The sequence below is a fragment of the Lissotriton vulgaris genome, chromosome 2_1 (genome assembly GCF_964263255.1).
Source record: "Lissotriton vulgaris chromosome 2_1, aLisVul1.2, whole genome shotgun sequence".
NCBI classification, from domain to species: domain Eukaryota; kingdom Metazoa; phylum Chordata; class Amphibia; order Caudata; family Salamandridae; genus Lissotriton; species Lissotriton vulgaris.
In genome coordinates, this window is record NC_141687.1 from 2,069,417,927 (window position 1) to 2,069,437,557 (window position 19,631).

A 19,631-nucleotide genomic window follows, 5' to 3' on the forward strand; every position below is an offset into this window, starting at 1 on the left:
ATTCCCGGACTATACTCGGTTGGTGCAACAGCAGCGGCAGTCCTTTACAGCAGCTAAGGCTCGCCTGCGAGAGCTAAAACTTCTGTATGCCTTGCTGTACCCGGCCCGCCTGCGGGTGGTGTTTCAGTCCCGCACCCACTTCTTCAAAACCCCTGAGGAGGTGTTTAAGTGGATGGACGAGACAGTGGCAGTCAGAGTGCATACACCCCCGGGGCTAGAGATGGGCTCTTCCCAGAGCGAGCCGCAGTCTCGGGCCTCTCGAGGGACTCGACGGAAGGGTAATTGGAGGTCCAGGTCCCGGCAGCGATCTACGTCCGGGAGTGCATTGGAGAGGGGGAAAGGGGCCCCTGGTGACCGAGCTGAAGGAACTTGAAGTATATGGTGGACACACCTTGGGAGTGTAGTTTATTGCAAGTTCGGGCATACTGTTATATGTTATATATCAATGTGTAGATCTGAATGTCTCTCTTCTTTTCTTCTTCAATCAATCAATCAATCAATCAATCACTGTATTTCTAAAGCTAGCTACATACCCGTGAGGGTTTCAAGGCGCTGGGGGAGGGGGCTGCTACTGATCGAAGAGCCAGGTCTTGAGAAGTCTTCTGAAGGCCAGCAGGTCCTGGGTCTGTTGTAGGCTGGTGGGGAGAGTGTTCCAGGTCTTGGCGGCGAGGTAGGAGAAGGATCTGCCGCCGGCAGTGGTTTTCCGGATGCGGGGAACTGTGGCGAGGGAGAGGTTGGCTGAGCGGAGATGGCGTTGACTTGCTTGGTCACGGAGAGGGAGGAGTCGAGGATGACCCCCAAGTTGTGTGCGTGGTCCGTGGGTTCCGGGGCTGCGCCTAGCGATGTGGGCCACCAAGAGACGTCCCAGGCTTATGTGGTGGGTCTGAGAATGAGGACCTCCCTCTTGTCTGAGTTCAGCTTCAGTCTGCTGTTCTTCATTCAGTCGGCTACGGCCTTCATTCCTCTGTGGAGGTTGGCTTTGGCGGTGAGGGGGTCTTCGGTGAGGAATATGATCAGCTGGGTGTCGTCGGCGTAGGAGATGATGTTGAGGTTATGTTGTCGTGCGAAGTGGGCGAGCGGTGCCAAGTAGATATTAAACAGCGTCGGGCTGAGGGAGGATCCCTGTGGGACGCCGCAGATGATCTCGTGGTTTTTGAGCGGAAGGGTGGGAGGCGGACGCTCTGGGTTCTGCCAGAGAAGAAGGACGTGGTCCAGGCCAGGGCCTTCTCTTGAGTTCCAACAAGGGGTGGTGAGGGACAGAGTCTCTGAATTAAACAGAATACTCTCACCCAGTCAAGAGATCAGGGCTAGATCCAACACCGTTTTTTAGCTCACTGCACCATCCCAGTTTCAGAACCTGGCTGTATGCAAATTAGTCTGCTCCTGTCCCAGTGCATGATGGGAACAGGGCAAACCAAACTACAAAAGCCAATTCTTACACTGGGAAGGAAACAAGCTACCGGGGACCGGTTTCTGGCATTTCAGCCTCTTCGGCCCGGCTTGCTTGAATCCTGATGGTGCAATGAGCAAGGGACTCACATCTGAGTATACCCTTCCACGCTTAGGGTGGACAAAAATATTTACAACAAGGGGTGGTGAGGGACAGAGTCTCTGAATTAAACAGAATACTCTCACCCAGTCAAGAGATCAGGGCTAGATCCAACACCGTTTTTTAGCTCACTGCACCATCCCAGTTTCAGAACCTGGCTGTATGCAAATTAGTCTGCTCCTGTCCCAGTGCATGATGGGAACAGGGCAAACCAAACTACAAAAGCCAATTCTTACACTGGGAAGGAAACAAGCTACCGGGGACCGGTTTCTGGCATTTCAGCCTCTTCGGCCCGGCTTGCTTGAATCCTGATGGTGCAATGAGCAAGGGACTCACATCTGAGTATACCCTTCCACGCTTAGGGTGGACAAAAATATTTACAACAAGGGGTGGTGAGGGACAGAGTCTCTGAATTAAACAGAATACTCTCACCCAGTCAAGAGATCAGGGCTAGATCCAACACCGTTTTTTAGCTCACTGCACCATCCCAGTTTCAGAACCTGGCTGTATGCAAATTAGTCTGCTCCTGTCCCAGTGCATGATGGGAACAGGGCAAACCAAACTACAAAAGCCAATTCTTACACTGGGAAGGAAACAAGCTACCGGGGACCGGTTTCTGGCATTTCAGCCTCTTCGGCCCGGCTTGCTTGAATCCTGATGGTGCAATGAGCAAGGGACTCACATCTGAGTATACCCTTCCACGCTTAGGGTGGACAAAAATATTTACAACAAGGGGTGGTGAGGGACAGAGTCTCTGAATTAAACAGAATACTCTCACCCAGTCAAGAGATCAGGGCTAGATCCAACACCGTTTTTTAGCTCACTGCACCATCCCAGTTTCAGAACCTGGCTGTATGCAAATTAGTCTGCTCCTGTCCCAGTGCATGATGGGAACAGGGCAAACCAAACTACAAAAGCCAATTCTTACACTGGGAAGGAAACAAGCTACCGGGGACCGGTTTCTGGCATTTCAGCCTCTTCGGCCCGGCTTGCTTGAATCCTGATGGTGCAATGAGCAAGGGACTCACATCTGAGTATACCCTTCCACGCTTGGGGTGGACAAAAATATTTACAACAAGGGGTGGTGAGGGACAGAGTCTCTGAATTAAACAGAATACTCTCACCCAGTCAAGAGATCAGGGCTAGATCCAACACCGTTTTTTAGCTCACTGCACCATCCCAGTTTCAGAACCTGGCTGTATGCAAATTAGTCTGCTCCTGTCCCAGTGCATGATGGGAACAGGGCAAACCAAACTACAAAAGCCAATTCTTACACTGGGAAGGAAACAAGCTACCGGGGACCGGTTTCTGGCATTTCAGCCTCTTCGGCCCGGCTTGCTTGAATCCTGATGGTGCAATGAGCAAGGGACTCACATCTGAGTATACCCTTCCACGCTTAGGGTGGACAAAAATATTTACAACAAGGGGTGGTGAGGGACAGAGTCTCTGAATTAAACAGAATACTCTCACCCAGTCAAGAGATCAGGGCTAGATCCAACACCGTTTTTTAGCTCACTGCACCATCCCAGTTTCAGAACCTGGCTGTATGCAAATTAGTCTGCTCCTGTCCCAGTGCATGATGGGAACAGGGCAAACCAAACTACAAAAGCCAATTCTTACACTGGGAAGGAAACAAGCTACCGGGGACCGGTTTCTGGCATTTCAGCCTCTTCGGCCCGGCTTGCTTGAATCCTGATGGTGCAATGAGCAAGGGACTCACATCTGAGTATACCCTTCCACGCTTAGGGTGGACAAAAATATTTACAACAAGGGGTGGTGAGGGACAGAGTCTCTGAATTAAACAGAATACTCTCACCCAGTCAAGAGATCAGGGCTAGATCCAACACCGTTTTTTAGCTCACTGCACCATCCCAGTTTCAGAGCCTGGCTGTTGAGTTCCAGCGTCGAGGAGGAGTGCTGATAGGGTTCGGTGGCAGACCGTGTCAAAGGCTGCTGATAGGTCCAGGAGGATAAGGGCGGCTGTTTCTCCTTTGTCCATCAGGATCCTGATGTCATCAGTGGCGGCGATGAGGGCGGTCTCGGTGCTATGGTTGCTGCGAAAACCGGATTGGGAAGGGTCCAGGATGCTGTTGTCATCGAGGTAGCGGTTTGTTGACAATCTTCTCTGTCACTTTCACCGGGAGTGGGAGCAGGGAGATGGGCCGGAAGTTCTTGAGGTCCTTGGGGTCCGCCTTGGGCTTCTCCAGAAGGGCGTTGATCTCGGCGTGCTCGAAGGAGCTGTTGATTGTTTTCCGGAGGTGGGTTGCGATGGTTGTGCTGGCTTTGTTGAAGACGTGGTGAGGGCAGGGGTCGGATGGGGATCCGGAGTGGATAGAGTTCATGGTTTTGATGGTGTCTTCGTCGCTGACGTGGGACCAGGCGTTCAGGCGGCTGGTGCGGGTGGTGATCGCAGGGGTGGTGGTCTCGGTGGTGGGTGCCGGAATGGAAGCTGTTGTGGATGTCGGCGATCTTTCGGTGAAAGAAGGTGGCTAGGGAGTCGCACAAGTCTTGCGATGGTGGGATGTCCTTGGTGTAGGAGCTGGGATTGGAGAGTTCTTTGGCGTTGCTGTATGAGCGGGCAGCTCTTGAGTACTGGATTTGCATGTAGCTCGGAGAATAAGGGGGCGCAAAGAAACGGGGGCGGGGGGACGCTCTGGGCGGGTGGTTCACCGACGGGCGGGTTAGTAGTGGGTGTTTGAGGAGTTGGGGAGAGTTTAATGGGGATCCATTGGGGTAGACGGCCACCGGCCTCCCGTTGGGGGTCGGGTGTTCGCTATGCCGCGACAGGCACTTCAACGTTTCTGAGGTATGGGGACCGGGGGGTTGGAGAGGTTGTTAGAGTTGGGGGGACGGGTCTATGGGGGGGGGGAGGGGTCTCATGGGGGTCTGGAATGATGATTTGCGTGCACTGGCTGGGCCCAGGAACTGGGCATTCACCCTAGATGTTCCCTAATGGCTGATCTTGAGAATAGAGCGCGTAGGTCCAAGGGCTCTCTTAGGGTCCTCAGTTAGAATGTACGGGGGGTTCTAGACAAGGTTAAGAGGGGAGCGGTACTGCGGCAGGCGAAAAGGGCAGGCGCGGATGTGCTGATGCTCCAAGAGACCCACCTACTGGGCACAAAAACATGATGTCTACAGCGCTATGGCTACCAGCAGGTGTTTCACGCGGGCTTTGCGAGGGGCTCTAGGGGGGTGGCCATCCTCATACATCGCAGAATCACCTACGTTCACTCAACTCAGTGGGTGGACACGCAGGGTCGTTATATTGTGATCACAGGAATGGTGGGTGAGGAACCACTGATCCTAGGGAGTGTCTATGCTCCGCCTCCCCTGCAGTGGTCCCTGGTCGAAAAGCTGTTTATGATATGGGCGGATATCCCAGATGTGCTGGCAGTCATTGGGGGAGATTGGAATGATGTTATGGATAGTCAGGTGGATAGGTTTCGTCCCGGGGGAGGTGGGGTGGTGACCACCTTCACTAAGCTTAATGACAATGCACGGGGCCTTGACTGGGTGGACACTTGGCGGTACTTACACGGTAATGTACGGGGTTACACCTACATATCCGCGGTTCATAAGTCCTTTTCCAGGCTGGATTACTTATTTGTCCCCGGCGTAGCGCTTCATAGGGTGGAGGCAGCAGACATCTTGCCGCGCGGGCTCTCGGACCACTCCCCCACCACTGTGGATATCTGCATGGATAAAGGGTGGCGGCCATTTAAGTGGCGCCTCTCTGTGTGGCACCTACAGCAGCCAGACTACCAGAAACATATGGGCGAGACCATCGCCCACTTCCTGACGGAGAATGTGGGGTCCGTTGCAGAGGTGAGCACGGTATGGGAGTCCATGAAGCCAACACTTAGGGGGGTGGATATAGCGTGGTGCACGGCAGCGAGAAAGAAACGCCGGGAGGACTTAATTCGGGCTGAGGCCCAAATTGCAGCATTAGAGCTCCTACCGAGTACGGAGGATGGGGCACACGTAGCGGGCAGCTCCTCCTGGCGCAGCAATCGGATGCGTCCATGCTGATGGACGAAGCCAAGCAGATATGGCTGGCCACACGCAGCCGGAGCTACCAATGGGGGGATAAAACCACAGGCTCTGTCAGGGCACATTTCAGGCCCAGGCCTTGCCTCGGATACTAGACGATGGGGGGACTCCGGTCACGGACCCCACAACATTGGCGGAAGGATTTGCCGCCTATTACGCCAGTCTATATGCCCCGAATTAATGTCTCCCCGCTGACGTTGTAGACAAATTCCTGGGGGACCTGCCGCCGCGTGCAGTTTCGGACGAGGTGCGGGACCGTCTGGAGCACCCATTGACGGAGTAGGAGCTAGGTACAGCACTGGACGAACTCAACACTGGTAAGGCGCCCGGGCCCAACGGGTTCCCCAGCAAATTCTACAAGAAATACCACGTGCAGCTGGGGTCCATTATAGAGTGGCTGTGGAGGAAGCTAAGGAGCGGGGCAGCCTCCCTCCCGACTGGAGACACGCGGAAGTGGTTGTCTTCCACAAGCCGGGCCATCCCCCAGAGCAACACGCATCATCCCACCCGATCTCCTTATTAAATGTCGAGGCAAAGGTTCTGGCCCAGCCGCTGGCCAATCGACTCCTTCCCTATGTGGCTGATCTTATCCACCCAGATGAGGCCGGATTTATGCCTCAGAGAGCGACCAGGCATAATATTCGGAGAGCATATGCGGCGGTGGCAGCAGTCCGGAAAACCGGGGTGCAGGCGGCGCTCCTGTTGGCCGATATGGACAGGGCGTTTGACTCGCTAAGCTGGGTCTATTTATTTGCCCTCCTGCCGCAGCTTAATTTGGCTCCGCATTTCCTGTCTTATATACGGCTGCTGTATACCGACCTGACAGCCTCGGTCAGGGTGGCAGGGGCTTTTTCCTCCAGGTTCAACATCGGGCGGGGCACCCGGCAGGGCAGTCCCCTTTCACCTTACCTTTTCGCCCTGGCCATGGAGCCGCTGGCCGCATGGGTGCGCATAGATGCGCAGCTACGGGGGTTCGAGTGGGATCGGAACCTGTTCGACAGAATTGCACTATATGCGGATGATATCCTATTTTTCCTCAATACCACAAAAGAGGGTTCGAGGGAAGTTTAAAGTCTCAACAGGATTCAATCCCCCATTCCTTACGAACTACTACACAAAACGGAATCCTGAAGACTATTATCAATGTACTCTAAGACCAATGTACATCTAAACAGAGAGATAAATATTCTCTCTCCAACACCACAGGTGTGTAAGAAGGGGAAGGCTACAACTAAGAATCACACAAGGATATTAAGGTATCCCATCACTACACAGTATCGTGCCCAGTGTCATCATCTGGGAACCAAACAGTACCCACTAAGGCTCTCTTACAAATCAGAGAAAACCATTGCGTGATGTACCGTATCCTTCTGATGATTCTATCTGAAGGAAAGAACTGAACCAAAGATCTGTGTAGTGTGCTAAATCAGACATATATTCATTGTCTCAATTAGTGCAGTGCGTGTGAGTGAAGTGATTTAAAAAGGATAAACTCCCTGGATCATGTGTTCGTTGATGCACAACACATACAATTTGTGAATCCACGCAGTTGTCCTATTAAAACAGTGTAAGTGACAAAGTAAAAAAAACTTAGAACATTTTGGAATTAATCACTGTTCAAATGATAGCTTGGTCAACATGCCAGGTGTTCATGGGGGACCTGGGAACCAAAAAGATATCCTGCATATACCAATCTCTGGTTACCCACTGTTCCCCCTCGCTGCAGAAGCTGCGGGAGTCCTGGGAGGCGGATGTTGGTGAGTTGGAGGAGGAAGATTGGAGGGAGGCATTGGCTGGGCATCAGGATGCCGCCAGCTCGATTAGTCTCCGGCTTATACAGTTCAAATACCTCCATAGGGTGTATTTTACTAGACAACGCTTATGGAGGGCGGGCCTGATAACGTCCCCGGACTGTCTACGATGTGGGCTCGAGGTTGGGACATTCCTGCATACGGTGTGTAGCTGTCCTGTGTTTGCCCGGCTCTGGAACGGCGTGTGGGACTATCTGTCTGAAGTTCTGGGGTGGGCACTCCCCCGTACCCCACGGCTGGGCCTCCTGCATGTGTTGGATGGGGTGGGAGGGAACATATACAAGAGGCATTTACTGTTGCTGGGCCTTACCTTGGCCAAGAGGGATGTGGCCAGAGCTTGGAAGGATACACGAGCCCCTACAGTTGTAGCATGGAAGAGGGGGCTCGATTTTTGCATGGGGCTGGAGAGGCCGATTTTTGTTGCCCGGGGTTGCCCACGGAAACACTATAAGATTTGGAAGCGCTGGGCGGACTTCAGGGGTCTGTGGCTCGAGCCTCTGGCAGATCAGGATCCACTGGTGGACGTTGGTTAAGATACTGGTGATGGGTGCATGCATTTGGTTCACATTATATGTACTGAAGTGGAGACGAGGGATGATGACCGTGCGACAGGGGTAGGGGGGGTGGGGGGGGCAGTTGGGGGTGGGAGTTGGGGGGAGTGGGAGGGTTGGGATTGCATTGATGGTATTTGCTGGTTCACTTGTTTGATACATATTTCAGCAGAAAACTGGATTGTACTCTATTTTTGAAGTCAAACTGTCCTGAAGCTATCTCTGGGTTACAGAGACCTGCGTGTTGTATACAGTCACGAATAAACATGGTTTGGAAAAAAAAAAGTACTGACTGTAGGCCGAGACGGGTGCGGACAAGTAAAACAGCATCATTAGCGTAGAGTAGGGCACAAAGAGGGCGATGGCCCACCTGAGCTAGATCTTTGGAGTGTAAGGTCAGGGATGTGCCTATGTAATTTATGTAAAGTGAGAAGAGAAAAGGTGCTAAGACACAGCCCTGTCTTACCCCTCGCTCCACGCTGAAAGGCTGAGTACATTCACCCGTAATCCCACATATGACCCTGGCTTTCGTACCCGTGTACAGGTCTCTCAAAAAAGTCAAAGATCGATGTCTTCACTCCCATATCTGACATAATTGTCCATAACTTGGATTAAGTTACGCAGTCAAAAGCAGACGACTGGTCTACAAATCCCAGGTATGAGTTCCCTCTCTTGATATTAATTTATTTTCCCAGTAGCATGCTCAAATTGGGTCCTTGTTCTATTGTCCCCACCCTGGTACGAAACCCATATTGGAGATCGGACAAAATACCCTTAGATTCAGCACACTCTTGAAGTCTGTTTAAAATAATTATACCTGCTATCTTCACTAGGGAGTCAAGCAATGAGATCGGCCTGTAGCAGGCAGGGTTATGTTGTCACCTATTTCAAAGATCGGTACGATTATTTAAGCCCATATGGGGAGAAAGCCTATGTTACAGCAGGCCCTCAAAACAACAGTTAATACGGGTCCCCACAGGGCACTGTTGACCTTGTACAGGTCCACAGGGATAGCATCAGAACCGGGTGCCTTACCCCCTTTACTCACATTTATTGCTCTATTAAATTCCTCCAAGCTAAAGGGTGTAATAATGGAATCTGTCCTGAAGCTATACCTTCATTAGATTTAGGTGCCTGTACAGAATCTAATGTAGGGGAAGGTAGAGAATAGATTCCAGAGAAATGTTTTACCCAATCTTCATCAAGTATCACAATCACGATACCAGGACGAGTATCCTCCCTCAATGGTGCATAGTTAACTACCTTCCAGAATGCATTGTTGTCTTTGTTGATACTGGCTTCACATAAGGCGTCCCATGCCTCCTCTCTTAGTTGTGCTTTCCTTTGTTTCACCGCCTGTTTATAGGCTAATCTGCAGGACTGGACCTCTACTATACTTCTTGGATTTTTGTGTAAGGCCTCCTTTATTCTCTTTTTAGTCATAGGTCATAATGAGTAGAACCAACCATTTCTCTCACTTTTGGTGTTCCTAGTGGTATGGAGACTCTCCTTCACAGCCTGTGAGATTGCCAAAAATACATTGGTAATCTCCTTGGGCTGTAAGGTGCTGTTTAGACAAATCTCAAAGACTTCCAATTGTGCTGCAGATTAGTTGTTTTAAAAGCTCATCTGGGTCAATCTGTTGCAACTGTAAGGAATAGCCATTGAGAGTAGCTAGCTTGAGTTCTCCAGGATGGGCAAAGCTCTGACTGAGCAGTTTTCTAAATAGAGGTCCCGATGAAATTTGTATAGACTGTGGAGAGTAATAGCTCAGTGGAATAAAGTGGGAATGAAAATTAGAAGCATGGTTAGCAAAATTGTTCAATAACAACATAATCAATAATACTGTTAGCGTTTTCCCCATTAAAAGTTCAACTAAATGGGGCATATGAGGATGAAATTTCATTTGAGAATGATAGATCTAATTTATACATGAGTTCCTTAAGTTTATCTCCATATCGATTGTGAATTAAATGAGTTTGGCCCAAGTCATCTAAATCAATCATGCTACAAATGTTTTCAGAGGGTAAACTACATAATTAAATCTTAAAGTTGCTCCTCCGCCCCCCCCCCCCGCCCCCCCCCATAAAATTGAGACCTTCTTCCGACAACTGTTGTCCATCCTTTCCAGGTGCTTATCCAGATTATATAAATGTGTTGTTATTTCACAGCTTGAAGCGTTATTATACAAGTTAATCACTGTTAGCCTAGCCGGACCGGAGCCTTCACAGACAATTAGTTGGTAGTAGGGATTAACCAATTCTTTAGTTATTCTGACAGATTGTAGGTTATTAGAAACAAAAAATGATAAACCACCTTTTGATCTACCTTGTGTAGTAAGAACGGCAGGTACGTGGTATGTTCTTAACAAATTCATGAATTAATGGTCCCGTAGTGCATAGCTCACTAAGAAATGTATTGACAAATCATAAGGAAAAGCGAAATAAGAGACTTAAAAAACAATAGTCGTTATGTCCTCTTGTTGTATTTGCTGATATGGACCATATATTGACAATCAAAAATGTTATTGGATTAAATGATACCTTAATACCTTTTAATTTTTTCAGAAGTAGGCAATATTATTCGTGTGGAGCACCCAGCTGAAGGTTTTACTCAAACACATATTTTATAGTAATCACAAAAATGAAACATGGTAACAGCGTAGTTAAAAAAAACATTTTTTTTTCAAGTTAATCAGAAGGGTGCACATTGCACTGCTGAACGTATTTATTTTACGGGACCTAAATGGTTATGTTCTGGTCGCAGTCTTTGTAAACTGTAGAAAACAAACGCTCAGCAAGATATATTTTAGCTTCTGTTCTTGTCATTGATTGCAAAGGCAGTACCAGGGGTTGCAAAGGGCAGGCCAAGGGTAGCAGCTGCTACACCTGTAAACCCCTAAATGAGGTCCATGGACTACCTCAGGAACTTTAACAGACTATTAGCTACATTAAAACATATGGACTCCAGGTCAGATCTGCATTACCAAACTGATGTCATCAAGAAGTGGATTGGTATTTTTTTACAATTTCGGCTGATATCACATAAATAACCACCTTGCTAACTTTATGATGTCTCTTGTGATATCCTACAGAATGCTTAACACCAGCTGTCTTCTTAAAAGATAATAAACTGGATAGTAAAGCAACAGAAGAACAGTTATTAGAATGGTGAGTTCTGAAGAGTATGCCCTTCATTATGTAGCGTTAGTCTGGTTTAAAATGTTGTTTTACGATGTGCGGTAATAACACACTATCCCTTAAAGCAGAGTGAGAAGACTCACAATATTTCTGTGATTAAAAGCCTTCAAAAGTGTATTTGTAGTCAAGAGTTTTAGAGTTTTATAGAAAATGTTATACTTTCCAAAGTCAATTTCCCCATATCGAAAACAATAACTATGCCAGCAATTAATACTTTTACTTACAAAGTTACCCATACATGTGCTGTGTTCTATGCTTACAGGAATTTAAATTTAGGGTTGATAATCTGAGCAGCTTCTCCTCCTCTTAGATTTTGATATCTCTTCACATACTTTTATCATCAACTGTTCCCACCTGTTGAGTAAAACGGGTTATGAGATTGATCAGGACACCCACTAGAGTCCTCGTTTTGAGAGGAACAGGACAATCAAGTACAAAAAAGCATGGTTAAAAACACTGCTACTCCAAGGCCAAGGCCAAGATATTATCTAGATAGTTTGTCGTCAGTAATGACTATTAACTTACAACAGGTGTTACTCCCGAGCAATTTTGGTCACACTCAAAGCAAAAACAAAAATACTGTACTATGAATTCTAATTTCTCATTGCAAATTCATACAAGCAACAGCTTTAGGTACCTGCATCGGGCAAAATTCAACTTCAAATGAGAAATCTAGTACAAAAAACAATTGTGCCTTATTTCACAATTACCAAAGGACTTGTAATGATCCTGCATCTGTTTCAAAGTCCATTCAACTAAGAGAACCAGGGCCACTAAAGTTCTTTTAGGGCAACCCATGCTCTGATCAGAAAATGTGTCGCAACATTCTTTTTAAACTTTTTATTGGAAGCTGGTGATGCATCCCTTTATGTCGTATGTCACAGGGATGTGGAATTCCAATAGCTGACACCGAGGACATATTGCTTGGGGGCAAGGGCAACAAGTGTTCATGTGTTTTTTGTCCTTGAGACAAGTAGGCCCAACCCCCTGCAGCACAAACCCTTTGGCTGTCAGTTTGCAGTTCCACCTTATGGGTAAGGTAAGGGCACTGTCAGCAGTTAAGGTAACATTTTTGTCCATATGTTAATGCAGTTCAAATTTGATTTATGGTTCATTAATTGAAAGCCTTTATTATTAGGGTGCGCGCTCTAAGTAAATGTTGTAAGCTCTGACTTCACTACTGGCAGTGGTTCTAGTATAAAAAAAAGTGTACGCACGTTTTTAAAGTTTAGCAATATGAGGTTATGTATAATGCTCCCAGAATGCTCTCTGATTTGATGCACATATTTGATAAAGTGTGAAAGCAAGATTGATGATTCTTTGCTTTCAAAATAAAATGTTCATTAAAAAATTAAAGAAGTAAAAAAACATTTAGCTAAAGTACTGGAAAATATCAGGTACCATTTCTTTGCAGCATCATTTAGTAACGTGTTGATGCATTCTAGTATTTCCCAAAAATATTCATAATTGAAAAATCAGTGTAACCAGTTTCAATAAGATTATGGGAAACAAAAATAAACAAGCACTGGCAAAGCCAATAGGTCTAAAATTGGTGTCCAGCTTTTTAGTTTTGTCAATGTGTGAATTGTTTTGTCATGGTTTTTGTAAAACCTCATTGATGTGGGAGCTGCTGGGACCTCACTATTATAACAAACACTGGCAAAAGCAAAATTTGTTTTTGGCCTCAAAAAGCACACACTGCCACAGTAGGTAATGGCAATGAACAAAACTACTCTGTATGCCGATATGCTCCTTGTGAAAGAGAAGAATGCTGTCACTCACAGTGAAGCCAGCCGAAACAGAGCGAGAGATTGAAATTTAATAAACGTAAAAGGTCATGATCAACGCCAGACCACATTTGGGGCCCCAATTATTAAATAAAGTCTAGATAGTGCACCCCTGGTATATGCCCTTGCATTGAGTGCAGCTATACAGCTTTCGTGAATTCCCAACAATTTACAGAAGTAGGACAAGAAATAGTACTATTAGAAAATATCTGTCAACTTTATTTTAGCATGAGCAAATATATATGTGTAGATTTGCTCATAAGAAAATCTGAGTGTTTGCATGTTTCCTTTCCCTCCAACTACTTTTTTCTCAACTCTGGAAGAAGGCTTACGTCTGCCATTGGCATGAGTATACATTTCCAACATTTCTCAGTATGGGAAAAGATTAGAGAAGTGCTGTTGAAAACCCATAAAACATGCAAGTTAGTAGGTTTGCACAGACTCAAAAGGGCATTCTAACCCTGCCACTATTGCTTACGACTACCTTCAGCCCCAGTATGTAGATTTGTGGAAACGTGGCAACATAAGGGGATTGCAAGTATTCAAACACTACTATGGTATGAGCCCTGGCATAATCAGAAAGGCTATATCAGAGCCTTTATATAATGAGATTGCTGCCCTAATTTGTCGCTGAACTACATGGCACCAGAGGGACAAGAGGATTTTCTAACAGGACAAGTATATTTATAAAGCAACTTGCCCCAAGGACAAGTAGATATGTTATTCAATTCCACACTCCTGATGTCAATATGCTTCAAACAAGTATAACGAGAGCTTGCGCTCTTGCACTAAAACACACATTTTACAAGAATATTAGTACAGGAAGTCCAGACTCTATTGTGGAAAGAGAGGAGACTATTTGCCTGCTTCCACCTCTTTATTAAAAAAACACTGCAAATCTGACCCTTGTGCAAACCCTTATATTTATTGGGGTCGGAATCACGAGTTCTTCACTTTAGCACCCCTGTTAATTACTAGGTGCGATAAAATACATGGGCCACTTTAAATGTGACCAGGTCAAAGCTTCTGGAATTAAACACTAAAACAAGGCATGGTATCTACTGGATCTTGTCGATTATGGTATAGTAAGTACCAACATCGATTTCATGTCCTATCTGTTCTGCAAAACTTGCACCAGGTGTTATAAACACATCTGCTAAATTACAAACCCCACACTGTGTTGCTGAGAAAAATGGTGAATACCCCTGGTGTGCTTTTAAATTGGGTCTCAGTGGTTTTACATTAGATTTAGAGATCACAGTTGATCTAAGTCTAGATGTCACGAAAGTAGTTTGCTGAGCAGCAGCTTTGTTTTTGACGGCAATGGGTATTCAAATGTTCCTCTTTCATCTTGTAGAAATTGTAACCTACTTACATCAACAAAATAGGAGCTGTAGGCTCCTGTTGGGACAGGAATGCCTCCCCCTCCATGTTAAAGGACATGTACCGCAACCCTAAGTGCTAAACTGCAAGTCAATCTGGTATCCTGAATTTACTTTTGACTTAAGAACACTTAAAATTCTATACGTACGATGCAGGCCTAGGTGCAAAATTGACAGAGGCCCAGAGCCTGGCTGTGAGGTCATGGAAGAGTGTCAATAGATTACCCTTGGCTGGGCACGAGACTACCTTTGGTGTCTCTTTCCCATGGACAGTGAGTGAAAGTGGCAGCCCACCATGCTTTTTACCTGTTAATATAAATGGCTGTGATGCCTACAGACCTGTTTGAGGAAGGTTTCATTCATACATCCCTGTGTGAATGTCGTGTGAGCGTACCTGTAAAGTGCATAGTAGCAAGACTCCATACTGTTTGCAAGTGTGCCATGTATGCTGTTACCGGTGGGATTCATGTTGGATTCCTTCTGGTCTGACATAACACAAGATGGGAGGTTGTAAAACAGCCGCCAGAAAGTAAAAATGTATTGCCTGCATGCCTGAGGAAGAAGTTGCAAGTCTGGACAGAGAAGTGTGGAGGGATGGAGACAGAACTACCTGTAGACATTCTATGTGATCTTTCTAGTAAAGTATTGCTGATTAATCCTTCCAGAGCAGTGCATTTTGTTAATGGTGGCTATATGGCATGAGTAAGCAGAAGCAGTTGCTTGTGAAAGAGATCTATCTGGGGAGAGGCTGGACCTTCCCATTCCTTTGAGTGGCCCATCTCGGAAGGCTGATGAGAGCTTGGTGAAAAACTTCACATTTACTGTGTTAACATTACATTGTGGGTTATCCTTCTTGGAGCCATCATTACCACTAACACAACCTGCTGTGAGGAGCGACCTTGCGCAAAGAGTATGTTGGTGCTGCAGATGAAAAACGATCCATAAAAAAGAAACCAGGCCAAACCAGTTTCTAAACCAGCCAGCGAATCCACATCTCCTGTCTGCAAATACTGTAAAAAAGAGGGTCCCAAACTTTCCATCTTTGTTCCAGTTCAAGCTGATTCACTGCCTGAGGAGTAGAGCTGATGTGTTCCTGGACCAGTACTGCTGATAGCCAATAGCTGAAGGTGAGGGGACATTACCTGGCTTCTGCAAGCCTTGCTGGTAGAAGCTGTGGGTCTGCCAGTAACACCAGGAGATTCCTGCCCACTGAGAAGGGAGAAGAGTCTTTGCTCACAGGAGTCTGCCAGCTGTGGAAGAAAACCCAATTACCAAACCTGGTGTATGTAATGGCTAGAGAGAGCAGGGGAAATGTGGTAGAGCGTCGAGAAGACCCAGGAAATGCTCGAGTCTCCCTGCCCAGCTGCTGAGTTAAGTATGATTGAGGAGAGGCCGTCTCTGACTTGAAAGTGCCAACCACAAAGTAAAAATTAAAAAATCTAAATAAAGTCATCAAAAAAAGTAATCGTAGACAGCCAGAGAGGAAGAGACAGATATCTTGCAGTTACTCTCTCTACCTTTGTCCCACTTCAGCGTTTCGCCAGCAGCTCAGACCGAAGGAAGAAGATCCTTCCACAGCAACTGCCAGTGCAGACAACTTTGTTGGGTCTTCGTTGAGCTATAGACGCACTAGTTGGCAGACCATGGAGAGGAGACAGAGTCGCCCAATATTGCAATAGAGTTTTCAACAGCTCTACACCTACCCAACCAGCACATCCATGCTCCACAATCTGAAGTACACACCACATCAGGTAATTCCATACTCCTGAGAAACACTGACTGAGCGTTTGGCTTGATGGGTCAATTTATCAAACACTGCTATCCCAACACAAGAAGTGAACAGACCTTCAGACAAACTGTTTCAAACTGTTAAAAGTATTTTATAAACTGGACCAGTTTACCAAACACTAGGATGTTGCTATCCTGCAACATAGGCTGCACCTGAGCTTTAACTGTGATACTACCATGTTTTCTTCAGAACAGAAAGAACATCGTAGACCTGCTTGTGCATCACTCTACAGTTGCTGATACTTCTCTTTTTCTGAAAAAAAAATAAGCTTTTTGCTCGACATTACATTAATGCATCTATTGTGTATCTATTTTAAGTTCGGAGTCTCTACCCTGATTTTCACTATATCCTGGAGACAGCTCATAATATAGGTGGCAAATAACTTCAACCACCACCACTGGGCCACAGTAGTCTTCGTGTGCCCTGTGCCACAACGAATGGAACGTGACAGCTCCAAAGGCTTTTGGGGGATGTAATTTATGTCCTTTAAATTTAGAGCACTTTGAAATGCATTTTTTTTTTCATATAAAAAGAAAAAAGAAACTTTTCCTCTTGTGCACTTTTGACTACCTCATGTATTTTTGGTTGGTCACAATTTTTACTACCTCAAGTATTTTGTTTGCTCACAATTGTCACTATTACCTTTACTACCTCATGTATTTTTGGTTGCTCACACTTTTTACTACCTCAAGTATTTTGTTTGCTCACAATTGTCATTATTACCTTTATTACCTCATGTATTTTTGGTTGCTCTCAATTTTTACTACCTCGTTTTTTTTGTTTGCTCACAATTGTCACTATTACCTTATGTAAGTAACGTATGTTTTAGTAATCTGCTCTTTTGTAATGTTTCTCATTATGTTTCATTTCTGTTCCTAATGTGAAGCGCTCTGACGCCTTCGGGTAAAGTCCGCGCTATATAAAAATGCATAAATAAATAAATAAATAAATAAATAAATAAATAAATAAATAAAAAGAAAGGCATTTTTTAACTACGGAGCTGTGCGTAAGATTTTTGCAGTACTCACGGGGTTATTGTTTCAAAAGAAGTGCTTGGAGCCCGTCTTAATTTTCAGCGCACTATCTACTGTCCATCATTCTCTTTAGTCTGATGCACACTACACTACACTGCCATTTTTTTCACATCTATATCTGGGTACTTTTAATAACGCACTTGCCCGGGCGAGCGCTTCCTCCTACTGCCACCACATACCCTCCTTCCGTCCCTCACCAGGCAGCTCCTCTCCAATCCCCAGCTGTCCCTGCACCCCCTCCAGTGTCAGCCAGCCAGCCCTGCGCCATCTGCCGACCCCCTCCATACTCCTCCAGGACTACAGACTTCGTTCCCTTCCCCCGCCAGGACGAGGCCATCGCGGCCGAACCTTTCAGCCCCTGACGCCCCCTCCATACAGCTACTCGCTCCCCGCGTTCCTTACCGTTACGCCATACTTGAGCGCGATGCCCTGCAGCGTGTCCCCGGAGCTGACGGGATGCTCTGCGTACCTCTCGACCCAGGCGGCCGCCGTCACGCTGGCCGTGCTGCCGTAGGAGCGTGTTTTGGTGCGTGCCAGGCTCAAGGACAGTTCGGCCTCGGATTCAGACTCGGAGCCGGAGCGCGGGTAGACGGGTAGGCCCACCCGGCCTCCCGCCGCCCTCAGTGCCTGTGGAGACTCCGCCATGTTCCGAAGGGAAGGCGCCGTGTCTCAGGCTGACACAGAGGGCCGCAACGCCGGGCTTGGCGGAGAAGAGCCTCCCGAGCACACTGGCCGCGGCAGGGAGAGCAGGCGGCAGCGCGTCATGTGCATCCCAGCAGCAGCAGAAGGAACACGGTAACGGTGAGAACCCGGGGCTGTGTACGGACCCGGAGCAGCAATGTGACACCAGGGCTCTAATGGAGAATGCCAGGGGGCAAAGGGGGGCCGCGGCATCAGCGATCGAGACGGTAGTCTACACCCTGTAACCCACGGGCGAGGCAGACCACAGCCTGGGAAGGATACTGCAGCCTTAAGGGAGATAAATAAACCGCCTGCTACAAGTGCTTCAGCTTCGCAAGAGACACTACCAGCCTTCTGAAGGACACGCACTCTTCGCTGCTCCAAGTTTCCAGTATAAATACAACTATGAGTTCAATTGTACAGTAATGCGCCATAAGAAATATTGTGGCAGATAGAAACAGCACAACAGAAACTACACCTACTGTGAAAATGCAGTGCACACATTTAGCACAAATGAAATACCCCATGTATAATGAATGTATGTTTTATTGCATAATTACCTGAAATCATTGCAAATTGCGTCACAGGATCAAAAAGTATTAATTAAAACAGGTCTCACACCTTTTGTAAACAGGAATTTTGCCCTAAAATACGTGGTTTAAAATTACAATTGTATGTATAAAAACATGGAGAAGGCATGCGTTTATGCTCTGAGAGCCAAGATACTTGAAATTGATACAGCGGTTATCATTCATAAAATATTAGAAATAAACCACACAACAACAAGAGCAATAAAACTATGAACACACCATGACGCATTAACAAATGGGTCCACTGGAATTATGCAACAGGGAAGGCCTACATTTTGCACCAATGTTGAATAAATTATGTGGCGTGAAATCAAATGATGAGGCTTAATGAGCCATATTATGTGATAGTATCACTTCTTTATTTTATACTTTAGTTCTGTCACGGCAAAGGTTTCACTTTATTAGTACTAGTTCCACATCCAAATCCAGCTTTATATATCTGAAAGGTGACCAGTCAACCTTTGTGAAGGGTCTTCTATTGTGCAGCAGCACATGTTGCAGCTTTTTTAGTAACTTCTGATCTGTCTGAGCTAGAAACACAATTAGTTTTTTGTTAAAATATGTTGATTATACAGCAGATGATGGATTATATGGCAAATTCATACCGATGCAAAAAACGCGAAAGCTGCAAAATCACCTAATTCAAGTGGCCTTGCATAAAGCGAGTGCTTAAATAAATACAGTAGGATGACAATTTGTTTCTTTTTAAGTTTAAAAAGAAAGGTTATTAGCATTTAATAGATACAATCAATAGAGTACATCAAATGAAATAAAGAGAAACCAAACAAGAAATGTTACAACATGTTATAATAGAGAACAATAAGGTAATCTTATAAGGTAATATCCTATTAATAAAAATATATAGACTATCATTGCTAAAACATAACACAGAAAAATACAACAACAGCGCCATGAAAAGTAATTAATAGTATTGTTAGTGAAGAAATCATGGTGGCTTAGGTACTCCTTCAATTTGAGGAATCCAAAAAATGTGTCACTGGAAGTCAACGTATGTCTCTTCTAATGGCAAGTGCTATTGGATTAACATATGCTCTATCCAGTCTATGGTAATAGCAAATACTATACCACCATGCCTGAAAAAGATAAAGTGGAAAACTCTTTCCAAGATTTAGTTATTTGTTGGAATGTAATACTGCAAGAAGTACATCTAATATGAGAATGATGATTCTTATAGGTTTACTGAATG

The 19,631-nt window shown here is 46.0% G+C and overlaps 1 protein-coding gene across 1 annotated transcript in view; it reads right to left on the bottom strand.

Annotated features, from left to right (window-relative positions):
• LYSMD2 (LysM domain containing 2) overlaps positions 1 to 18,190 on the bottom strand; it is a 238,433-nt gene extending 220,243 nt beyond the window's left edge. The window contains exon 1 of the mRNA XM_086958297.1: positions 17,556 to 18,190. Within this exon, the coding sequence (XP_086814423.1) occupies positions 17,556 to 17,798 (243 nt within the window). The 5' untranslated portion in view covers positions 17,799 to 18,190. The remainder of the gene's footprint in view (positions 1 to 17,555) is intronic.
• Positions 18,191 to 19,631: the final 1,441 nt, after the last annotated feature.